We start from the raw sequence: 18,142 nt of genomic DNA, 5'->3' as shown, positions 1-18,142 counted from the left end.
TTCGTTGAGGCGCACCGACAGCGTGCCCTGAACTTGGATGCGGTTGGGCTGACAACAGCGATGGCAAGGGCATGTGATTCGAAAACGATGCCACGAAAACGGAAGCCCCGCAACGATCGAAGTCACGAGTACCGGTGGAACGAGGCAATTAACGCCCTCCGCGCTGCTTGTCTTAAAGCCAGGAGGCGTGACCAGACAGCAAGTAACGTAGGAATCGAAGAGGATCAAAAGGTCGTATTCCAAGAAGCCAGAGCTGCTTTCGAACGCGAGATGACGCTAAGAAAGTTTGAGTGCTACAAAGAGCTGTGCTAAGCGGCTGACGCCAACCCCTGGGGGAACGCTTATGGAGTGGTCATGGCAAAATTCATGGGTCTGTCAATGCCGGATGAAACGTGTGCTGAAAAGCTGAGGGTTATTGCCGAGGGTCTTTTCCCAACGCATGATCTGACACCTGTAGTGGTCACCCACATCATGTGTCGACGAGGGAAGAGCAAACGCTGAAGATCGTCAGATCTCCAATGACAAGCTTGTAGCAGCGTCGAAAGTGTTGAAGGTAATAAAGACGCCCGGGCCGGATGGAATACCGAATGTGGCACTTAGAGCGGAGATCCTACAGTACCCGGATATGTTCCGGAAGGTGATGCAGAAATGTCTGCACAAAGGCCACTTCCCGGATATCGGGAAGCTGGAGCTGCTACTAAAGCCAGGAAAATCACCCGGTGATTCATCATCATACAGGCCTATATGCTTGCTGGATACACTGGGGAAACTCTTCGAACGGGTCATCGTAAACAGGGTGGCTTAATGTACGGATAGCGAGCATGGACTCTCAGAACGGCAGTTCGGGTTCCGGAAGGGAAAATCGACTTTAGATGCAATTCGGACGATCCTGGAGAAGGACGAGAAGGCATCGAAGCAAAAACATGGAGGAAATCGTTACTGCGCCGTAGTTACGACGTTAAAAACGCCTTCAATACCGCCACAGCGCTGCATAGAATGCGGATTCCTGACTATCTGTGCCGGATTCTGCAGAGCTACTTCGAGAATCGGGTATCGGTGTATGTAACCGACGCCGGCCGAAAGGAGTTAACAGTAACAACATGAGTTCCGCAAGGGTTCATACTAGGTCCAAGGCTGTGGAATGGGATGTACGACGGGGTCCTGTCATTGGAGTTACCCATGGGCGTCGAGATCGTCATGATGATGTCGTCCTAACAAGAAGTGGAAGTGCTAGCCACGGAGGCAATGGTCATGGTCGAGAACGGGATGATTGGAGTCCAGCTGAAGATAGCCCACCACAACACGGAGGTGTTACTAGTGAGCAATCGCAAAGCGGTTCAACACGTTGAGATTACCGTCGAGGGACATTTCATAGCATCACAGCGGTCGCTCAGACATCTGAGCGTGATGATAGACGATCAGCTAATCTTCAACAGCCACGTCGACTATGCATGTAAGAAGGCGGTAAATGCGACCTTACAAGGATCATGCCGAACGCTCATGGCCCAAGAAGCAGTAGGCTAGTGAAATACGGAGTTCCGGCCTGGGGTGGGCACTACAGATCAAGCGCAATCGGGACAAGCTCAGTAGCACGTTCCGGCTCCTGACCATGACAGTAGCAAGCGCATACAAAACGATATCGTCAGAGATCACCGGGATGATTCCGATTTGCATCACCCTGGAAGAAGACATCAAGTGTTATCAGCGGACATGCACTAGACAGGTAAGGAAATTGGCGAGGATCGGCTCGCTGGTCAAGTGGCAGCAAGAATGGGATGCCTCTGAGAAAGTTAGGTGGAACCACAGACTCATCCCGAATGTGTCGACCTGGGTAAACAAGGAACTTCCACCTGACGAAGTTCATGTCAGGTCTCGGTTGATTCGAACAGTATTTGCATCGGTTTGGCCACGTCACGCTGTCCCCGCTCTGTCCCGTGTGTAGTGAAAGAAAGGAAACACTGGAACACGTTGTCTTCGACTGCCTGAGGTTCAACATGGAATGAAGCGTGGCGGCGGCTGCTTCTGGACAGGACTTCAGGACTTCAAGGCAGACATAATCGTAAGCAAAGAAACTGAAGTAAAGAGTAGCAAAACGAGAGGCAGAGAGCAGTACTAGGCATTGGATCGTCCGGGCGCTAATGAACCGGATGTCAACCCTCAACCGGAATCGTTTGACCGACCTCGGCACTCGGGTCAGCCTGACAAAGAAAGAAGACGAAGATCTGCCCTGCCATATCCGCCAGTAGTCGTGGCACCATTAGTGCGGATGTCTCCTCAACCGGTACTGGTGACAACCTCCGATACCGGGGGAAGTCAGGAGGAGAAGAAAGCGAGAAGGGAAGAAGAGGATGAACGACGGAAGGAGACAGAGAAGCGGAGGAAGATGAAAAGGCAGTCTGCTCAACATGCAAGCAGGGTTGCCACTACAGTTTTGAAAATGTCAGGCGTATTTAAAATCAAAAGTCTAGCCAAATCTGGCAGGCACCAATGATCGTAATTTGCCTGATTCAACGATTACAAAAAAAAATAATACAACGTAGACAAATCAACCAATAATTAATATTTTTCACGTCAATCAGATCATTGTTTTAGAAAATTCTAAATGAACGTGATCAAACTGATTTGAAAAGATTAGGTTACATATCAGTATAAAAGCAATAAAACGTCAGCTGTTTTTGTGTTGCCAAAGGTTAGGGCGACTGGTCGGGGGCTGAACATTTTTAAGGAATTTAACCGAACTTCGCAAATTGGTGGATGGGCTAGAATTAAACAACTACCGAAAAGCTAAACATTACATATAATTTGCAATTGGATTAGATGGACAAATTGATGTGAAGATTTGCGAAAAAGTTACACGTCTTCTCAGTGAGAATCGAACTCACGACTCCCCGATCTCTAGTTGGGGCGCGTTACCACTACGCCGTGAGAGGACTCATGAACGCAGAAGTTAACCTGAATTCGATTTCAGCTCAATAATCACGTGGTCCTTTTCCGCAAAGTGTACCTCTTTCGGAAGAATTAGATGCCCATTCAAACACAACGCTTTCTATATATATATATATATATATATATATATATATATATATATATATATATATATATATATATATATATATATATATATATATAGATATATATATATATATATATATATATATATATATATATATATATATATATATATATATATATATATATATATATGCCTAGCCCGAGAGCGCATTGTTTTTTAGGTATAGGAATAGCACACTGCACTAGCTGGCTGAGGTTTCTAGGTTTCTATTGTGTGGGCTTCCAATGGGTCGCGACGTTTTCAAACGACCGGTTGCGGAACATGAGTCCGTTGCTCGATAAATACTTGTTTTTAATTATGAATCGTGGTTTACGGCTAACCAGCCGAGTGGAAGTTTAACAACTACCGAAAAGCTAAACAATTGCAAGTTATATGTAATGTTTAGCTTTTCGGTAGTTGTTAAACTTCCACTCGGCTGGTTAGCCGTAAACCACGATTCATAATTAAAAACAAAACATGTTGAAATCAACCAAGAATTTGTTCATAATTTTTGTATATAACGCTCCGTATTTTTCGTTTTATTTTTAAAATGCTATTAATCTACTATACATTAAAATTCACGAAATGTATTCTTCGATGTCAACAAATTTCCCATACCTTTTCCATAAAATATTCGTGACAATAACTGCTAGTAACGCAGTTGAGCACATTTTCCATACAAAACTCGTCCCATAACCATGAACTACCGTTAACAATCAATTAAACCCCAAACGGAAGCAAAATTTATTAATCCAGCACGTTAAACAGTTTCCATTCCTTCCTCTCCGCTAGCACTGCCACCGTCACGTTTCGACGTGGCCGCATCGGGTGGAGTTGGGCCATGTTTTGGCGAGCCACCACTACCAGCACTGCCACTACCCGGAGGAGATGACGATCTCTTCAGTCCAACCAGCAACGGGGACATGAGTCCGAACTGTTGCGGTGACGTGAGCCCAACGTTCGAGAAACCCTTGCTGCGGGAGATGGAGAAAACGATAGAAGCATCGAGATTCGTAGCTCAACACGTTAGGAATAAGGATAAATTCGAGAGTGTAAGTATACTGGGGCATGGGCGTTGACAGTACTTCCATCAGGGCGAGCGAGCTTCACCATCACCAATATTCATCCAGGAGTCATTCGCGCTGAAACTGGCCCATTATATACACTTGGTCTTTTGTTCAAATTTATGCTAATTGAAAGCTCTTGTCGAGTAAGTAAAGAAACTGCATTTAACTGATCCAATTGAAAAAACCCCTCGGTAGTTATGATTAAAATAGTTTTTGAGGACCCCTCGATTTTTGACAATTCATGGCTCACTCAAACTGCCATAACTCAGAAATTTGTTCAACAATCCCTTCACAATAACATGGTTTTGGACGTGGAGGAGCTTCATTTGCAAAAATAAAAATATTAGGCGTCCATATTGAATTTGGCCACCATATGGATTTTATATGTAAAATTTTCATAGTGTTCGCAACCACCGTTTTTGAAAGTATTTTAAAGAATCATCAGAGTTCGTCCATTGACCTCTTTTAAAAATCTGAACACAGAGCTCGATAGGTATTTTTACGATTAACAACATTGACGAAGATTTTGAAAAAAAAAAAAAAAGTTATTAAGCAGTGATCGGAAATTTTGCCCAATTATGTTACTATTGTTATTCCTTTACATGTTAATCAACGTCACCTTGCCAACTGGTTTTCATTGAATAACTTTTTTCACAGGTGTCGGATTGCTTCGGGGTCTTCGTCAATATTCTTCATCGTAAAAATATCTATCGAGGTCTTTTTCAGAATTGTTATAGTGGTCAATAGGCGACCTCTGGTGATTCTTCTTTGTAAAAGTAAGTTTTCTCAAAGTAAATCCCATACAAACATTGAATGGTTGGCGCTAAATTATAGTTTCATCGATCAACTGAAATTTTGCACAGTTGTTATGGGACCCAAATGCAATCCAAAAACTAGACTGGAGCGATTAACTACATTTTGTCCCATACTAATAACCATCTCCTAAAAATCTAAACATTAATTCACTTCTGAAGCAAACATGTTGATTTTGATTTTCTCCGACGGCCCCCTTCCCCTTAACACGCTCATGTACTATGGATTGACGGGTGGGGGGGAGTAGGAAAGGAAGAAATCCGTAAGGGATCGGTGTATCTCAATTTTTCAACTCCCATTTCCCGTGGAAGGAATGAAAGCAACACCGATAATAGAACTTCCGTCTTAATTCGATTTCCTGTATATTCTTCCCGGGTTAATGCGTTTTTTCTGACTTATCCTTTTGTGCCGCTTCTGGCAGCCAGGTGGGCGTGACGGGAAAATATGCGATTCAAGAAAATGCCTTTCGTTCCACTCGTCTAGGCACACGAGTACACGGCACTTTTTTCCCCCATACACCTGAAATTCATTGCGTTCGCTAAAAGAGTAAATAAATAAAGGACACCGATTCTTACGACAGCACTTTTTCCCGATATACCCGATTTCGTATTCAATTAGGCGTTCAATTTATCACCCCTTTCATAAAACATAAGCTTTGGGTTCATCATTATTGACATGGGCGACGGAACGCAGCATTGCGGTTCGGGTCGGGTCAACCAAAAATGAACTGCAAATAAATTTGATGGCAAATTTGGGTGTGAATACCGCTGGAGGCTACAATAACGGATACTTCCTTGGTCGGGATAGGATGATATCGATGACAGGGTAGGTCAGGATGTTGAACCCTTGACCTTTCGTCCAGCATCCAAACGCGGTTCTGGAATTCTTCTTTTTGGGACATACTTCATCTGGGCAGTTTACATGTAAAACGGTTTCGAAGGTTTACTTGCAGGATTACCTCAAGGACCATGTTTTCCAAAATCTTGGTTATGAGTAAGACACGGTTCTGGTACACGAGAAAATTTTGGAATCTAAGATGGTTTAATGGTAGCAAAATTGCTACCTCCGGTTTCAGAAAATCATTGGCAATCAAAAGTGCGCATCGTACCTTCGTGCTGTGCGTACACGAATTCTCTCAAATTTTAATCCGTCGGGTAGCCGTTCGAATCTTTCAATTTCGAATGTATCTACCCACGGTAAATCCTTTGCTGATATCGTAGCAGGTAATATGAACTCCTCCCTTTTCGTACTATGAGTACCCATTCTACTTGTTTCAAATCTAATAGAAAAAAAAAACCCTACCGCCACAGGTAACTCCTATTCCGCTTCTTCGTCTCAAGAAAATTCCAATGGGAAATCATCAGATATACCCACTTCAAGTGATATGTCTGCCTCTGATTTTAATTTTTTAACTGAACAATTGAATCTAATGATTGATGCAATGTTCAAAGCCACCACTATGACTGAAGCAAAGCAGTCCAAGTAGGTGTAAAATTTACAAATCAAATTGTTGTTGGATTACGTTTTTCTAATGGATCCAAATAATAATGTAAATATTTTAAATTGGAATGCTCGTTCTCTTAATGGTAAAGAGGACGAGCTGTTTAATTTTCTTACAGCTAATAACGTGCATATAGCAGTTATTACCGAAACTTATTAAAAACCTGGATCCAAACTAAAAAAAGATCCTAACTTTTTTGTTTGTAACGATCGACTTGGTGGGGCATATGGGGGAGTTGCAATCATCATTCATAGGCGTATAAAACATCAACTGTTTACGTCATTTCAAACTAAAGTTTTTGAAACTTTACGTGTTTCTGTTGAAACACAGCTTGGTAAATATACTTTCATAGCTGCCTATTTGCCTTTTCCATGCCCTGGACAGCAGGTTAATTTGCTCCAAACTGACTTGCGAAAATTGACTCGCAGTAAGTCAATATTTGTCATTGGTGACTTTAATGCCAAACATCGGTCATGGAATAATTCTCAAAGTAATTCCAACGGCAGAATTTTATTTGATGAGTGCTCTTCAGGATATTTCTCAATTCAATACCCTGATAGCCCTACATGTTTTTCCTCTTCTAACCGACTCTAGTCATCTTTGTAGCCAATTAGTTACTCATGCTGATTTTGATTCTGATCATGTCCCTGTTACATTTCAAATATCCCATGAAGCGATTCTCAATCCTATCAGCTCCACTTTCAATTATTTACGAGCCGACTGGAATATATATGAAACGTATGTTGACTCTAATCTTGATGTTAACATTTCTTTAGAAACTAAACTTGATATTGACAATGCTCTTGAAACTTTAACAAATTCCATTGTTGAAGCCAGGAGCATTGCAATTGCAAAATGTGAAAAATTTGAATCCGTGATTATAGACGATGATCTTGAACTCTTGATCCGTCTTAAAAACGTGAGGAGAAGGCAATTTCAACGCACTCGTGATCCTGTTATGAAAATTATATGGCAGGATTTACAGAAAGAAATCAAGAAACGTTTTGCTCAATTAAGAAACAAAAATTTTGAAAATAAAATTTCTCAATTGGACCCTGGCTCTAAGCCCTTTTGGAAATTATCTAAAATCTTGAAAAAACCTCAGAAGCCAATACCGGCATTAAAAGAGAAAAACAAATTATTACTAACTAATTGCGAAAAGCTCAAAAACTTGCTATGCAGTTTGAAAGCGCGCACAATATTAATTTAGGACTTACTAGTCCAATTGAAAATCAAGTTACTCAAGACTTCGAAAATATTCAATCAAGAGAACGTTTTCGAAAATGCCTGGGATACTGATTTGGAAGAAGTGAGAACTATTATTAAAAAAATCAAAAATATGAAAGCTCCTGGCGATGATGGAATTTTCTACATCCTCATCAAGAAACTTCCAGAAAGTAGCTTATCATTTTTAATTGATATATTCAACAAATGTTTTCAATTAGCATATTTTCCTGACAAATGGAAAAATGCTAAGGTTATTCCAATTTTAAAACCGGATAAAAATTGCTTTCCTCCATCAGTAAACTTTTTGAAAGGTTATTTTGAACAGAATGATGGCCCACATCAACGAAAATTCAATTTTTGCCAATGAACAGTTCGGATTCCGCCATGGACATTCGACCAAACATCAACTTTTACGTGTAACAAATTTGATCCGTTCCAACAAATCTGAAGGCTATTCTACTGGTCTTGCTCTTCTAGACATAGAGAAAGCATTCGACAGTGTTTGGCATGAAGGTTTGATTGTAAAATTAAAAAAACTTTAATTTTCCAACATACATTGTTAGAATAATTCAAAGTTATCTGTCAAATCGTACACTTCAGGTTAATTATCAGAACTCCAGATCTGAAAGACTTCCTGTAAGAGCTGGTGTTCCTCAAGGCAGCATTTTGGGACCAATATTATACAATATTTTCACATCTGACTTACTTGAGTTACCTCAGGGATGTCAAAAATCTTTGTTTGCGGATGACACAGGCCTCTCCGCCAAAGGTCGAAGCCTGCGTGTCATCTGTAGTCGATTGCAAAAAAGTTTGGATATTTTTTCTTCATACTTGCAAAAATGGAAGATTTCTCCTAATGCTTCCAAAACTCAACTAATAATATTCCCACATAAACCAAAAGCTCTTTATTTGAAACCTTCAAGTAGACATGTTGTCACGATGAGAGGGATTCCAATAAATTTGTCAGATGAAGTTAAGTATCTAGGGCTCATGCTTGATTAGAATTTAACTTTCAAAAATCACATTGAGGGCATTCAAGCCAAATGTAATAAATATGTAAAATGTCTTTATTCCCTTATTAATAGAAAATCAAAATTTTGTCTTAAGAACAAGCTTTTGATATTCAAACAAATTTTCAGGCCAGCCATGTTGTATGCTGTACCAATATGGACTAGCTGTTGTAATACCAGGAAGAAAGCTCTGCAGAGAATTCAAAATAAAATTTTGAAAATGATTTTGAGGCTTCCTCCCTGGTATAGTACCAATGAGTTACATAGAATATCCAATGTTGAAACATTGGAACAAATGTCAAATAAAATAATAAATAATTTCAGGCAAAAATCGTTACAATCTTCTATAGCCACGATTAATGCGTTATATGTTTAGGTTAAGTTAGGTTAAGTATATTCAAAGCGTTTTTTTCTCTTATAAGCAGGTGAAATCAACTTACCATTAAAAAATCTGAACTGCTACGGCAAATGTAATATAATATGTTGTTAACAAAATGTTAATAAAATCTTAAATTTGTTTTACCAAATTAGGATGATAGTGTTGTCTAATAACACAGAACACCTAGATATAAGAAATGAATGTAATGTTTGGAATGATACTAATAAAGAAATTATAAAAAAAAACTTACGAGTATGGCCAGGGGTCATTAAAAAATTACGTTCATCATTTAGAGGAGGGGGGGTCAATGAAAGTGTGGTTAGGTATTAGGTTAAAAAAATTAAGTATTCAAAAAGCGTGAAAGATGGGGGAGGGGTGGTCTAGAAATCCTGAAAAACAATTTACGTCATATTTGAATCGTCCCTCTGAGCTCTACATTTTCCTATCATCCTAATCACACCGATTGCGCAACTTTAAAAATTCATTGCAAACCAAAAAGTCTGCTGATCGCAGCTGTCGTATGGATTGTCTTTTTAGAAGCATTGCACATTGGTCCACGGAACGAAATTAAGTGGAATAAATTAATAACTTGAAAAATATAAGAGATAGGGTTTTGGTGTCTTCTGAACATTTATTTGTCTGGTCAAGGCGCGTTATACGCAAAAGTGTCCTAAGCGCCAAATTTCATAGCATTTGAAATTCGCTCTCAAACTTTTTTATTTCAAAAGATAGCGCGACAAAATGTTCTACAATATTGAAGATTATAGAAAATATGAAAACTTTGTAGAACATCATTTTTTTCTATATCTGATAGTTTTAGAGATATAGGTCACTTTAGAACTTTATGGTCAAAAATCGGGTTTTACCTCAATACTAAAGTAAATATCAATTTTTCAGGCCTACTATGTTCTGAAGAGTTTTAGATATGAGCAAAATACACATTTTCTCTGAAGACGTCATTTCTCTAAAATTTTCATATGAAAAGATATAAGCGTTTTTGTAGTTTTTTCACCCACTTTTCCAAGCGTAACATTTCAAAATGGCGCAAGTGAAATCAAAAACTTTTCCCGTTACTTGAATAAGCATATCTTAAAGTGCATTTTAAGAAAATTTGGTGATAGTATATTTTGTTTTTTTTTTTTTTTTCTAATAAATGTGTTTTGAATTATCCCTTAATTTTACTTAGAAAACAGATTTTTCAACTTCTTGAGATTCTTATTCAATTACAGTCGAACATTTTTTAATACATAAATTAATACTGAATCATTCTTGGGATGAACAAGTAGTTTAGTATTGGTATTTTTATTCATATCATTAATAATTACAAAAATATTCGTTCTTTGCTATAAAATACCGACGAATTTAAAAAAATTGAAAGAAGTCCTGCCAATATAAGCTGAAGCTTTCACTAGATTGGACAATGCAAATGCAGTTGCATTCCTTTTTTTTTAATTTGTATAAGTGTTTTTTGAACTAGACAATACTTAACTATGTCAATTATATGCACTCGGCCTCCGTATAAATATAACATTGGAAAATAAAACTTTGATCAAAATCTCAAAAATATCAAAAACTACTTATTTTCGATACCTTTTTAAGTTTATATACAACCTTTACTAATCCCGCATTTAAGGTGATTATATAATGAAGTCACACCTCAAATTTTCAAGAGCACAAGACTTGAGAGCCAAACAGCACTCCACGTTGAAAACTTATCCCATTGCTGGTCACCACCAGCAAGGAAGTAATTTGATTGATTTTCAACGCGAACTGTTGTCAGATTCTCCTGTCTTGTGCACTTTAAAATTCGAAGTTTGGCTTTTAATAAGTAGCATTTAATTCCACTAGAGTTTGTATCCTTTGACAGATACGTGTATTTCGACCTCAGCTGCCGTCTTCAGTGTCGTGTACTAGACTCGACTAGTCTAATTAAATGGAATACTACCAAATTCGTTTTTTTTTTATCTAATTAACTAAACAGCTCGAAGATTTATTATCATTTTAATATTAACTTTCGAACATGACTGATACAAGCAAATAATGATAGATTTTGAATATTTTTGAGCTTATATGATTAAAAAGTGAACTAAAAATTTTAAAACTCAAATTTTATTTTCTTTACCAATAAATAATTTATAAAACGTGACATCATAAGTGTGGTTTAAGTGCATGTTTGCGAATTTAAGTGCGGGATAATGACGTTTAGTGTATAAACTGTATTTATCCAACATGAAAAGAAGCAGTTTTATTTATGGTTCCAATCATATGTATTAGAGAAGTGGGAGAGGATCAAAATAGCAATTTATATTCTAGTATATACAATTTTACACCATTCAGCCAAAAAAGTTTAAGACTGACGATGTTGATTGAAATCACGATGATGCAAGTAGAATATTTCTTAACTTGAAATTTAAAGGCAGTGGCACGATACTTACAAATCAGTAATTTATTGATAAATGATCGTGATTGTACAAATTATTGCGTACTTCCCCGTCGTACGGTGGACGGTCACACAATTTGCAGGGTGTAGAAAAGTGTGACATAATTACACGTCCGCATCAGATCATTCCGATTCATTCGCTGCACTTGTTACATTACATTACAAGGAATAAGTGCACCGAATACACCATAAGGATTAGATGACACACACGGTATGGGACGATTCAAATATGACGTCCATCGTTTTTCGGGATTTCCGGACCCCCCTTCGTCCGCTGTCACGCTTTTTTCAATACCTTATGCATGCACTGTTACACTTTCATAGATCCCCTCCATCTCCCCAATTGATGGACGTCATTTTTGGATGACCCTTATGTTATCACACTTTGAAGGAGCATGCATATGCAATATGCATAATTTGGACCGCATTTGTGGCGTTACCATGAAACTTAGTGTAAACAGAATTCTATAATGAAAAGTCAAGATAATTAAAAGGCCGAACTTTTCTGTAAAGTTGAATTATTACCGATATTCATAAAAATTGACATGATAAACATATTCTTGTTTGCACCTAAAATATTTCATTTTTATGAATATATTATAAAATATTCTACTGTAATTGCATAGGTATCAACAGACGTCAGAAAAAATCTGTTTTCTAAGTAAAATTGAAGAATAATTCAAAACGCATTTATTAGAGAAAATCAAAATGTACTATCACCGAAGTTTCTTAAAATACACTTGAAAATATGCTTATTCAAGTAACGGGAAAAGTTTTTGATTCCACTTGCGCCATTTTGAAATGTTACGCTTGGAAAAGTGGGTGAAAAAACTGCAAAAACGCTTGTATATTTTCATATGAAAATTTTAGAGGTATGACGTCTTCAGAGAAAATGTGTATTTTGCTTATATCTAAAACTCTTCAGAACATAGTAGGCTTGAAAAATTGATATTTTCGTTAGTATTGAGGAAAAACCGATTTTTGACCAAAAAGTTCTAAAGTGACCTATATCTATAAAACTATCAGATATAGAAAAAAATGATGTTCTACAAAGTTTTCATATTTTCTATAATCTTCAATATTGTAGAACATTTTGTCACGCTATCTTTTGAAATAAAAAAGTTTGAGAGCGAATTTCGATAGCTATGAAATTTGGCGCTTAGGACACTTTTGCATATAACGCGCCATGACCAGACAAACAAATGTTCAGAAGACACCAAAACTCTATCTCTTTTGTTCTTCAAGTTATTAATTTATTCCACTTAATTTCGTTCCGTGGACCAATGTGCATTGTCAGTTTATTTATTCTAAAATCTGATAATTTCCAAATAATTGAATACATTCGAAAAAAAAAATCATTTAATTTTTCAAATAGTTGAAATATATGTAACAATTTCAAAAAGAAATTCATGCTTTAATATGGTTAATCACCTGATTTTGACAATCCGTTTTTAAAAGGGTTTTTGAAGCCGATCGAGGACCTTTTCGTAAAGGAAATTTTCTCGACTTCCCTGAGCGTAGAGTATGATCGTACCTGTCACACGATATACACATGCAAAATTGGTCGATTGACAAAGAGAGCTGTCAGTTTATAACTGTGGAAGTTCTCATAAGTAGTTGAGAAGCAGGCTTCTGTAACGTCAGAAAGAAGAAGAAATTTGATGGTAATTATTTGCGCTTAAAAATGCGTCTTGGTAATCAACGTCCAAGCTGTCGGGCAAGGGTCCAAATGTCTCTAAAAAAATAAACTTACTTTTCGAGTCTAGTACATGACTCTGATAACGGCCTTAGGGATCATTCAAATATTACGTAACGCAAAATTTGCCTGTTTTAGACCCCCTCCCTCCCCCACGTAACAGCTTTTGTATGGAAAATTTTAACTTTTTGTATGGATCGTAACACTATGTAAGACCCCCTCCCTCCCCCTGTTGCGTTACGTAATATTTGAACGAACCCTTATAGTGGAGGTCAAATAACGCGTATCTGTCAAAAGATACAAACTCTGGTGAAATTAAATGGTACAGTACTAAATTCAGTTTTCATTTATTTATAAGTATTCCACTAAACAATTCGGAGCTTTATAATTATTTTCAATTTCAATTTTTATTCCATATATTATTTTTGAGAGAAAATCTTATACAATTTTTGAGGATACAAACAAACATAGCAAAACCAAGATGGTTTGGTTGTGACAATAAGTTTTCACACATGTATGTTTACCCTTTTTTGTATGACGTAGACTAGTTCTTGAATTAAAGCGAGAAACGTCATCGTCACCTAATGCTTTGAATCTTAGAGACAATATGAAGTATTTTCATATCTCGTACATTGTTTTCGATCCATTTATAAAAAAAATCATATATTAATCACATGTAATTAAAAAATTAAATTTTTTTTTAATTTTAATGCACATAAAAAAAACAAAATTATTTTTGAACTTTTGGGTCACCCTATTCCACGAAAGAGCACCCTAATGACGAAATAAAAAATACGGGTCAAAAATTTTTCAAAAAGGTATGACTGGAACAATTTAAAAAGAAAATAATTTTCTTATTTTTTTTTCGAACATCGACCGCCCTGGGGACGGACCAGCACAATTGTGCTGGTCTGAATTTGACCCTAAATAGTTCATAGATTGATAGAATAGCCAAAATAAAGAAAGTTTTGTTCTACGAGATGATGAGTTTATAAGGTAAATTTTGAAATAATCACTCATATATGGTCCATCCCGAAAGGGATAATCTACGCGGTTCCATTCTGTATGGAATCTTCCGAAACCGTCCTACATCAAAACCACGTAGATGATTTATGTCCTACATCAAAGGATAGCTGTATCATATTATTCCTTCTCGTTTTCCTTGCAGATAGAAGAAGACTGGAAATACGTAGCACTCGTCCTGGATCGCCTGTTCCTATGGATATTCACGATAGCGTGCGTAATGGGTACAGCGCTGATTATCCTGCAGGCACCTAGCTTGTACGACAACACCCAACCGATCGACGCCATGTACTCCAAGATCGCCAAGAAGAAGATGGAGTTGCTCAAAATGGGGAGTGAGAATGTATAGCATCCGCCCGGGTTCGCATCCGCCGTTTGGAAGTACATTCTGAACTGGATGCGAACCCTGGTCAACGAGGATGACCATTAGAGAGAAAAACCCAATCCTCACCAAACTCGCGAGCAGACCCCCCGAAAACTGAATTGAAAGAAAAATGGTAGAATCTCGCCGCTACCGCCCATTCAACAAACCGAGTAAAACAAAAATCGTGAGAGAGAAACAACAGACAACATCCGAACAAAACCAAAGTTGCTCCACTCGCATCTCATTCAGTAGCTAGCAAACGCGTTTGTTGGTTATTCCAGTGGTGGACTCCTTGCCTGCCGGAAACTCAACACCTTCCCCGGCATGGTGTCAGTCAAATAAAAACAGAGGAAACAGCTCTGACGGTGGCGGTTGACCTCGTTGCGTGTCCGGACAGATCATTCGAGCGGAAAAAGGGTTTCCTCGTCCGGTTCTGCTTTTGCCAATTGCTCAATTCAACTCCCCGGAGAAACGGACACGCCATCGTCGTCATCTGCAGTCCAGCAGTGTGTTATACTGCAGAGGAGCGTATTCTCGGCGGAACCCATCACGTGAGTCAACAGCGTTATGTACTACTGATTGTTCGTTTTATGTTTTCCATTTGATTTTCGGTTTTCTCTAGGGAAAGAATGTCAATAACAATCAAATTAATGTTAATACCATGTAACAAAATGTAGTTTTTATTAAAAGAGGAAAACTTTTTATACGACAAACGAAGGGGCTGGAAGAGGGGTTTCAAAGGAATAAGTTAGTTTTTAAACAAAAGTTTGTTTCGAGAACCGCTTGTTTTTTGGGGCTGGATGCAGTCTCGACGACAACGTTGCTGTTGTACATAAAGGGAGGGAGTTTTTTTTTGGTAAGACATTTGATTTTGGATAATAAAAGCAAAAAGTAAAAATACGAGTGCAATGTGATTGATGCAAATCAGAACTTAAGACGTAGCGTAGTTTGTTGATGCAAAATTATGGCAGCAAATTGGTGTACATATAAATAAATTTTGTTGGAAATCAGTCCTAGTGAAATTTGGTAAGCTAAACCTTAAGATGGAGTTCAGAAGACAAACGAACTTGCAAAATAGTTAATATTTTTTATATTATTAACGATAGTAGTGGATGAATTGAAATGATAGTTATTTTTAAGTGAGATTAAAGCGACATAATGAAGAAAACGAGATTTAGTTAGACATTAAATTTGCAAACATTTTTATACACTTACAAAACTAAGAGAAATTAGATTTGGTTTATTTACTGCAAAACATGAATTGCCGTACTTTTCTAGGCCAGTAAATTGCGTTGTTGGCGGTGCCACTGCAAGACATCTTATCTCCTGCATTCTTCTTCCGGAAAGGAAATCGAACGGCAAGATGTCAACTTTCTTTAGCAAACAAAATCAAACGGTAGCGTTTTAAACTATCTAATTTTGGAATTGAGAAGCAAATGCAAAATCTTCCTAACTAAGTGTATTAGGGCAACACTATGCGCAACAGATAAGCGGCGTGAGAGAGACAAATTGGATTGTACTGGAAAACGATGATCAGAAATCAAGCAGAATCGAATTGAAGCAGACTAAGTAAAAGAACAATCAGCTTGCACCGGTCTGATAATGAAGTGTCTTATCTACAGGAAATTCTACCAAAATTCCCAATAAGTGAATGCTAAAATACTGCAGCAAAATCCAGTGAGAGCAGCTAGCAAGATTGCTGAAATCTTGCATCTTCGAACTTGGCTGCGACGAACATTCTAGCCAAGCTTCATAGATCGATCGGAAACTTCCTATAATCACTAGATAAATATGACAGAGTAACTGAGAAAAAAAAAATAACAAGCGTGTATGTATTTTATATGACACAATATTGGAGAAGGAGAACATTTTCGTAAACTATAGGTGTATATGTAGTTAGATTTTATATCATTGAATGAATTGAAGTTAAACTAATACAAGTAAAGTGGAAATAAGCAAGTATCAAATAGTACAGCAAACAACTGCTGAGTGTAGTTAAAAATAATTTACTCGAACTAAAACCAACGGTAAAAGCTTAAGCCACGAACTTACACATACATTAACACACAAAAAAGTTCAGAGAGGCAAAACGTGAAATCTCAACGACCTTATAGGACGGTTCGATGATTCCAAAATCGTAAAACACTCACATCACGTGTAGAGTTTCTTAATTTGTAGGGAGTACACGGTAAGTTTTAAGCAACCGAGTCGAAATACGTTCTCCAGAAAAAAAGACATAACAAACACTCACTTCTGAACTTTTCGCAAACAATTGAAACGAATACTAGGAAGAAATGCAAGAAACAAAACACTACAAAACAAAATAACTTTAACATACAAAACTGAAACTTCTCATAGTTAACAAGCAAAGTTAGTCCATAATAGAGAAATTGATATCTCAGACACACACACTCAACAGACTACTGTTGTAGACTTTTGTTGAAGTTCCCCTCCCAGGAAACGGTATTGCTAAGCGCGAAGTTTTGGGAAACAAACCTCCGGCCACCGGAAGCACACAGAGAGGTAGTCCCTTCAAATGATTGGCTCTTTGAAGGGTCCACCTCAGGTGCCAAGTGTGACTATCGATATCTTGTATGGGTTAGTGAAATCAAATTTCTGGTTGATGTTTGAGTTTGTACGACACTTGTTTAGGTAATGACAGGTTACTCTTTGGTTTCTCGTTCATCTCGTTCACTGACGAAGGCGAGGAAAAATCAATAGCAAAACAAAAAATGTTCACAATCAGTAGAAGTAAGTGAGAATGCAAAGCTAGCTAATAGTTACACACATAATACTGCCCAAAACCCCGTGCACAGTTGTGTTGACACTCTACTGCTCAGACATTATGCTTGGGGAGGTGAATTGCTGGTAATAAGGATGACGTACATTCATGGAAGATCTGTTATTTCAAAACTCTGTCTGAATTCTTGGACAATTACTACTTTGGAAATACTCTTACAACAATTGAGCAGGAGCATGATTGACCGCCCGCAGTTGCTACTCCGTTATTGCAAGAAGAGCTGTTCTTACACCGGGTATCAACAGACGCTACTCGGGATCAGCAGCATCCTCAATTTGTAAGTACCCTCACCTTATTACAAACAATAACGGCGCCGGCTGCATCCGAATGCAGGTCAATTTGGGGATGGGAGGGAAATGTTGACATGTAACTTGCTTTATGGAAGCCGAGGAGTCCTCTGCACTTCCACAAGAAAACACTGGGAGTTTGGATATGGAAAAAATGGCTTAAATTGGTTAAATGAACTCGTGAGCATAAGCATTTTTGATGAGCGATACTCTACTCGTAATCGCAATACACGAGCCGGACACGATTCTGATTTCGTTACTGCCTCCATAGGAGCATGCACAATTGATCCGGATTGTCTGCAGGGTCGGATTTAGCTTTGAGGGGCCAATGACCATATGTTTAAGGGTACTCTATTTGGAATAACTTGTTGAGCACACATTTCCCTTGGCCTCAGACCCTTGTCTTCCCGGAACCACATTAACATATGTAGCAGAAGTAGCTTAGGTAAACTGCTTCTTTTAGCCGATTCAAACAATGCTACA

The 18,142-nt window shown here is 38.0% G+C and overlaps 1 protein-coding gene across 1 annotated transcript in view; it reads left to right on the top strand.

The window, feature by feature from the left end:
• The window catches only part of LOC5563980 (acetylcholine receptor subunit alpha-like 1), a 79,753-nt gene extending 62,948 nt beyond the window's left edge, over positions 1-16,805 (top strand). The window contains exons 7-8 of the mRNA XM_021851259.1: positions 3,845-4,104; positions 14,354-16,805. Coding sequence (XP_021706951.1) covers positions 3,845-4,104; positions 14,354-14,557 — 464 coding nt within the window. The 3' untranslated portion in view covers positions 14,558-16,805. The remainder of the gene's footprint in view (positions 1-3,844; positions 4,105-14,353) is intronic.
• Positions 16,806-18,142: the final 1,337 nt, after the last annotated feature.

Source organism: Aedes aegypti, chromosome 3 (genome assembly GCF_002204515.2).
Source record: "Aedes aegypti strain LVP_AGWG chromosome 3, AaegL5.0 Primary Assembly, whole genome shotgun sequence".
NCBI lineage: Eukaryota > Metazoa > Arthropoda > Insecta > Diptera > Culicidae > Aedes > Aedes aegypti.
Note: the sequence above shows the minus strand (reverse complement) of the source record. Positions and strands in the feature narration are given on the sequence as shown.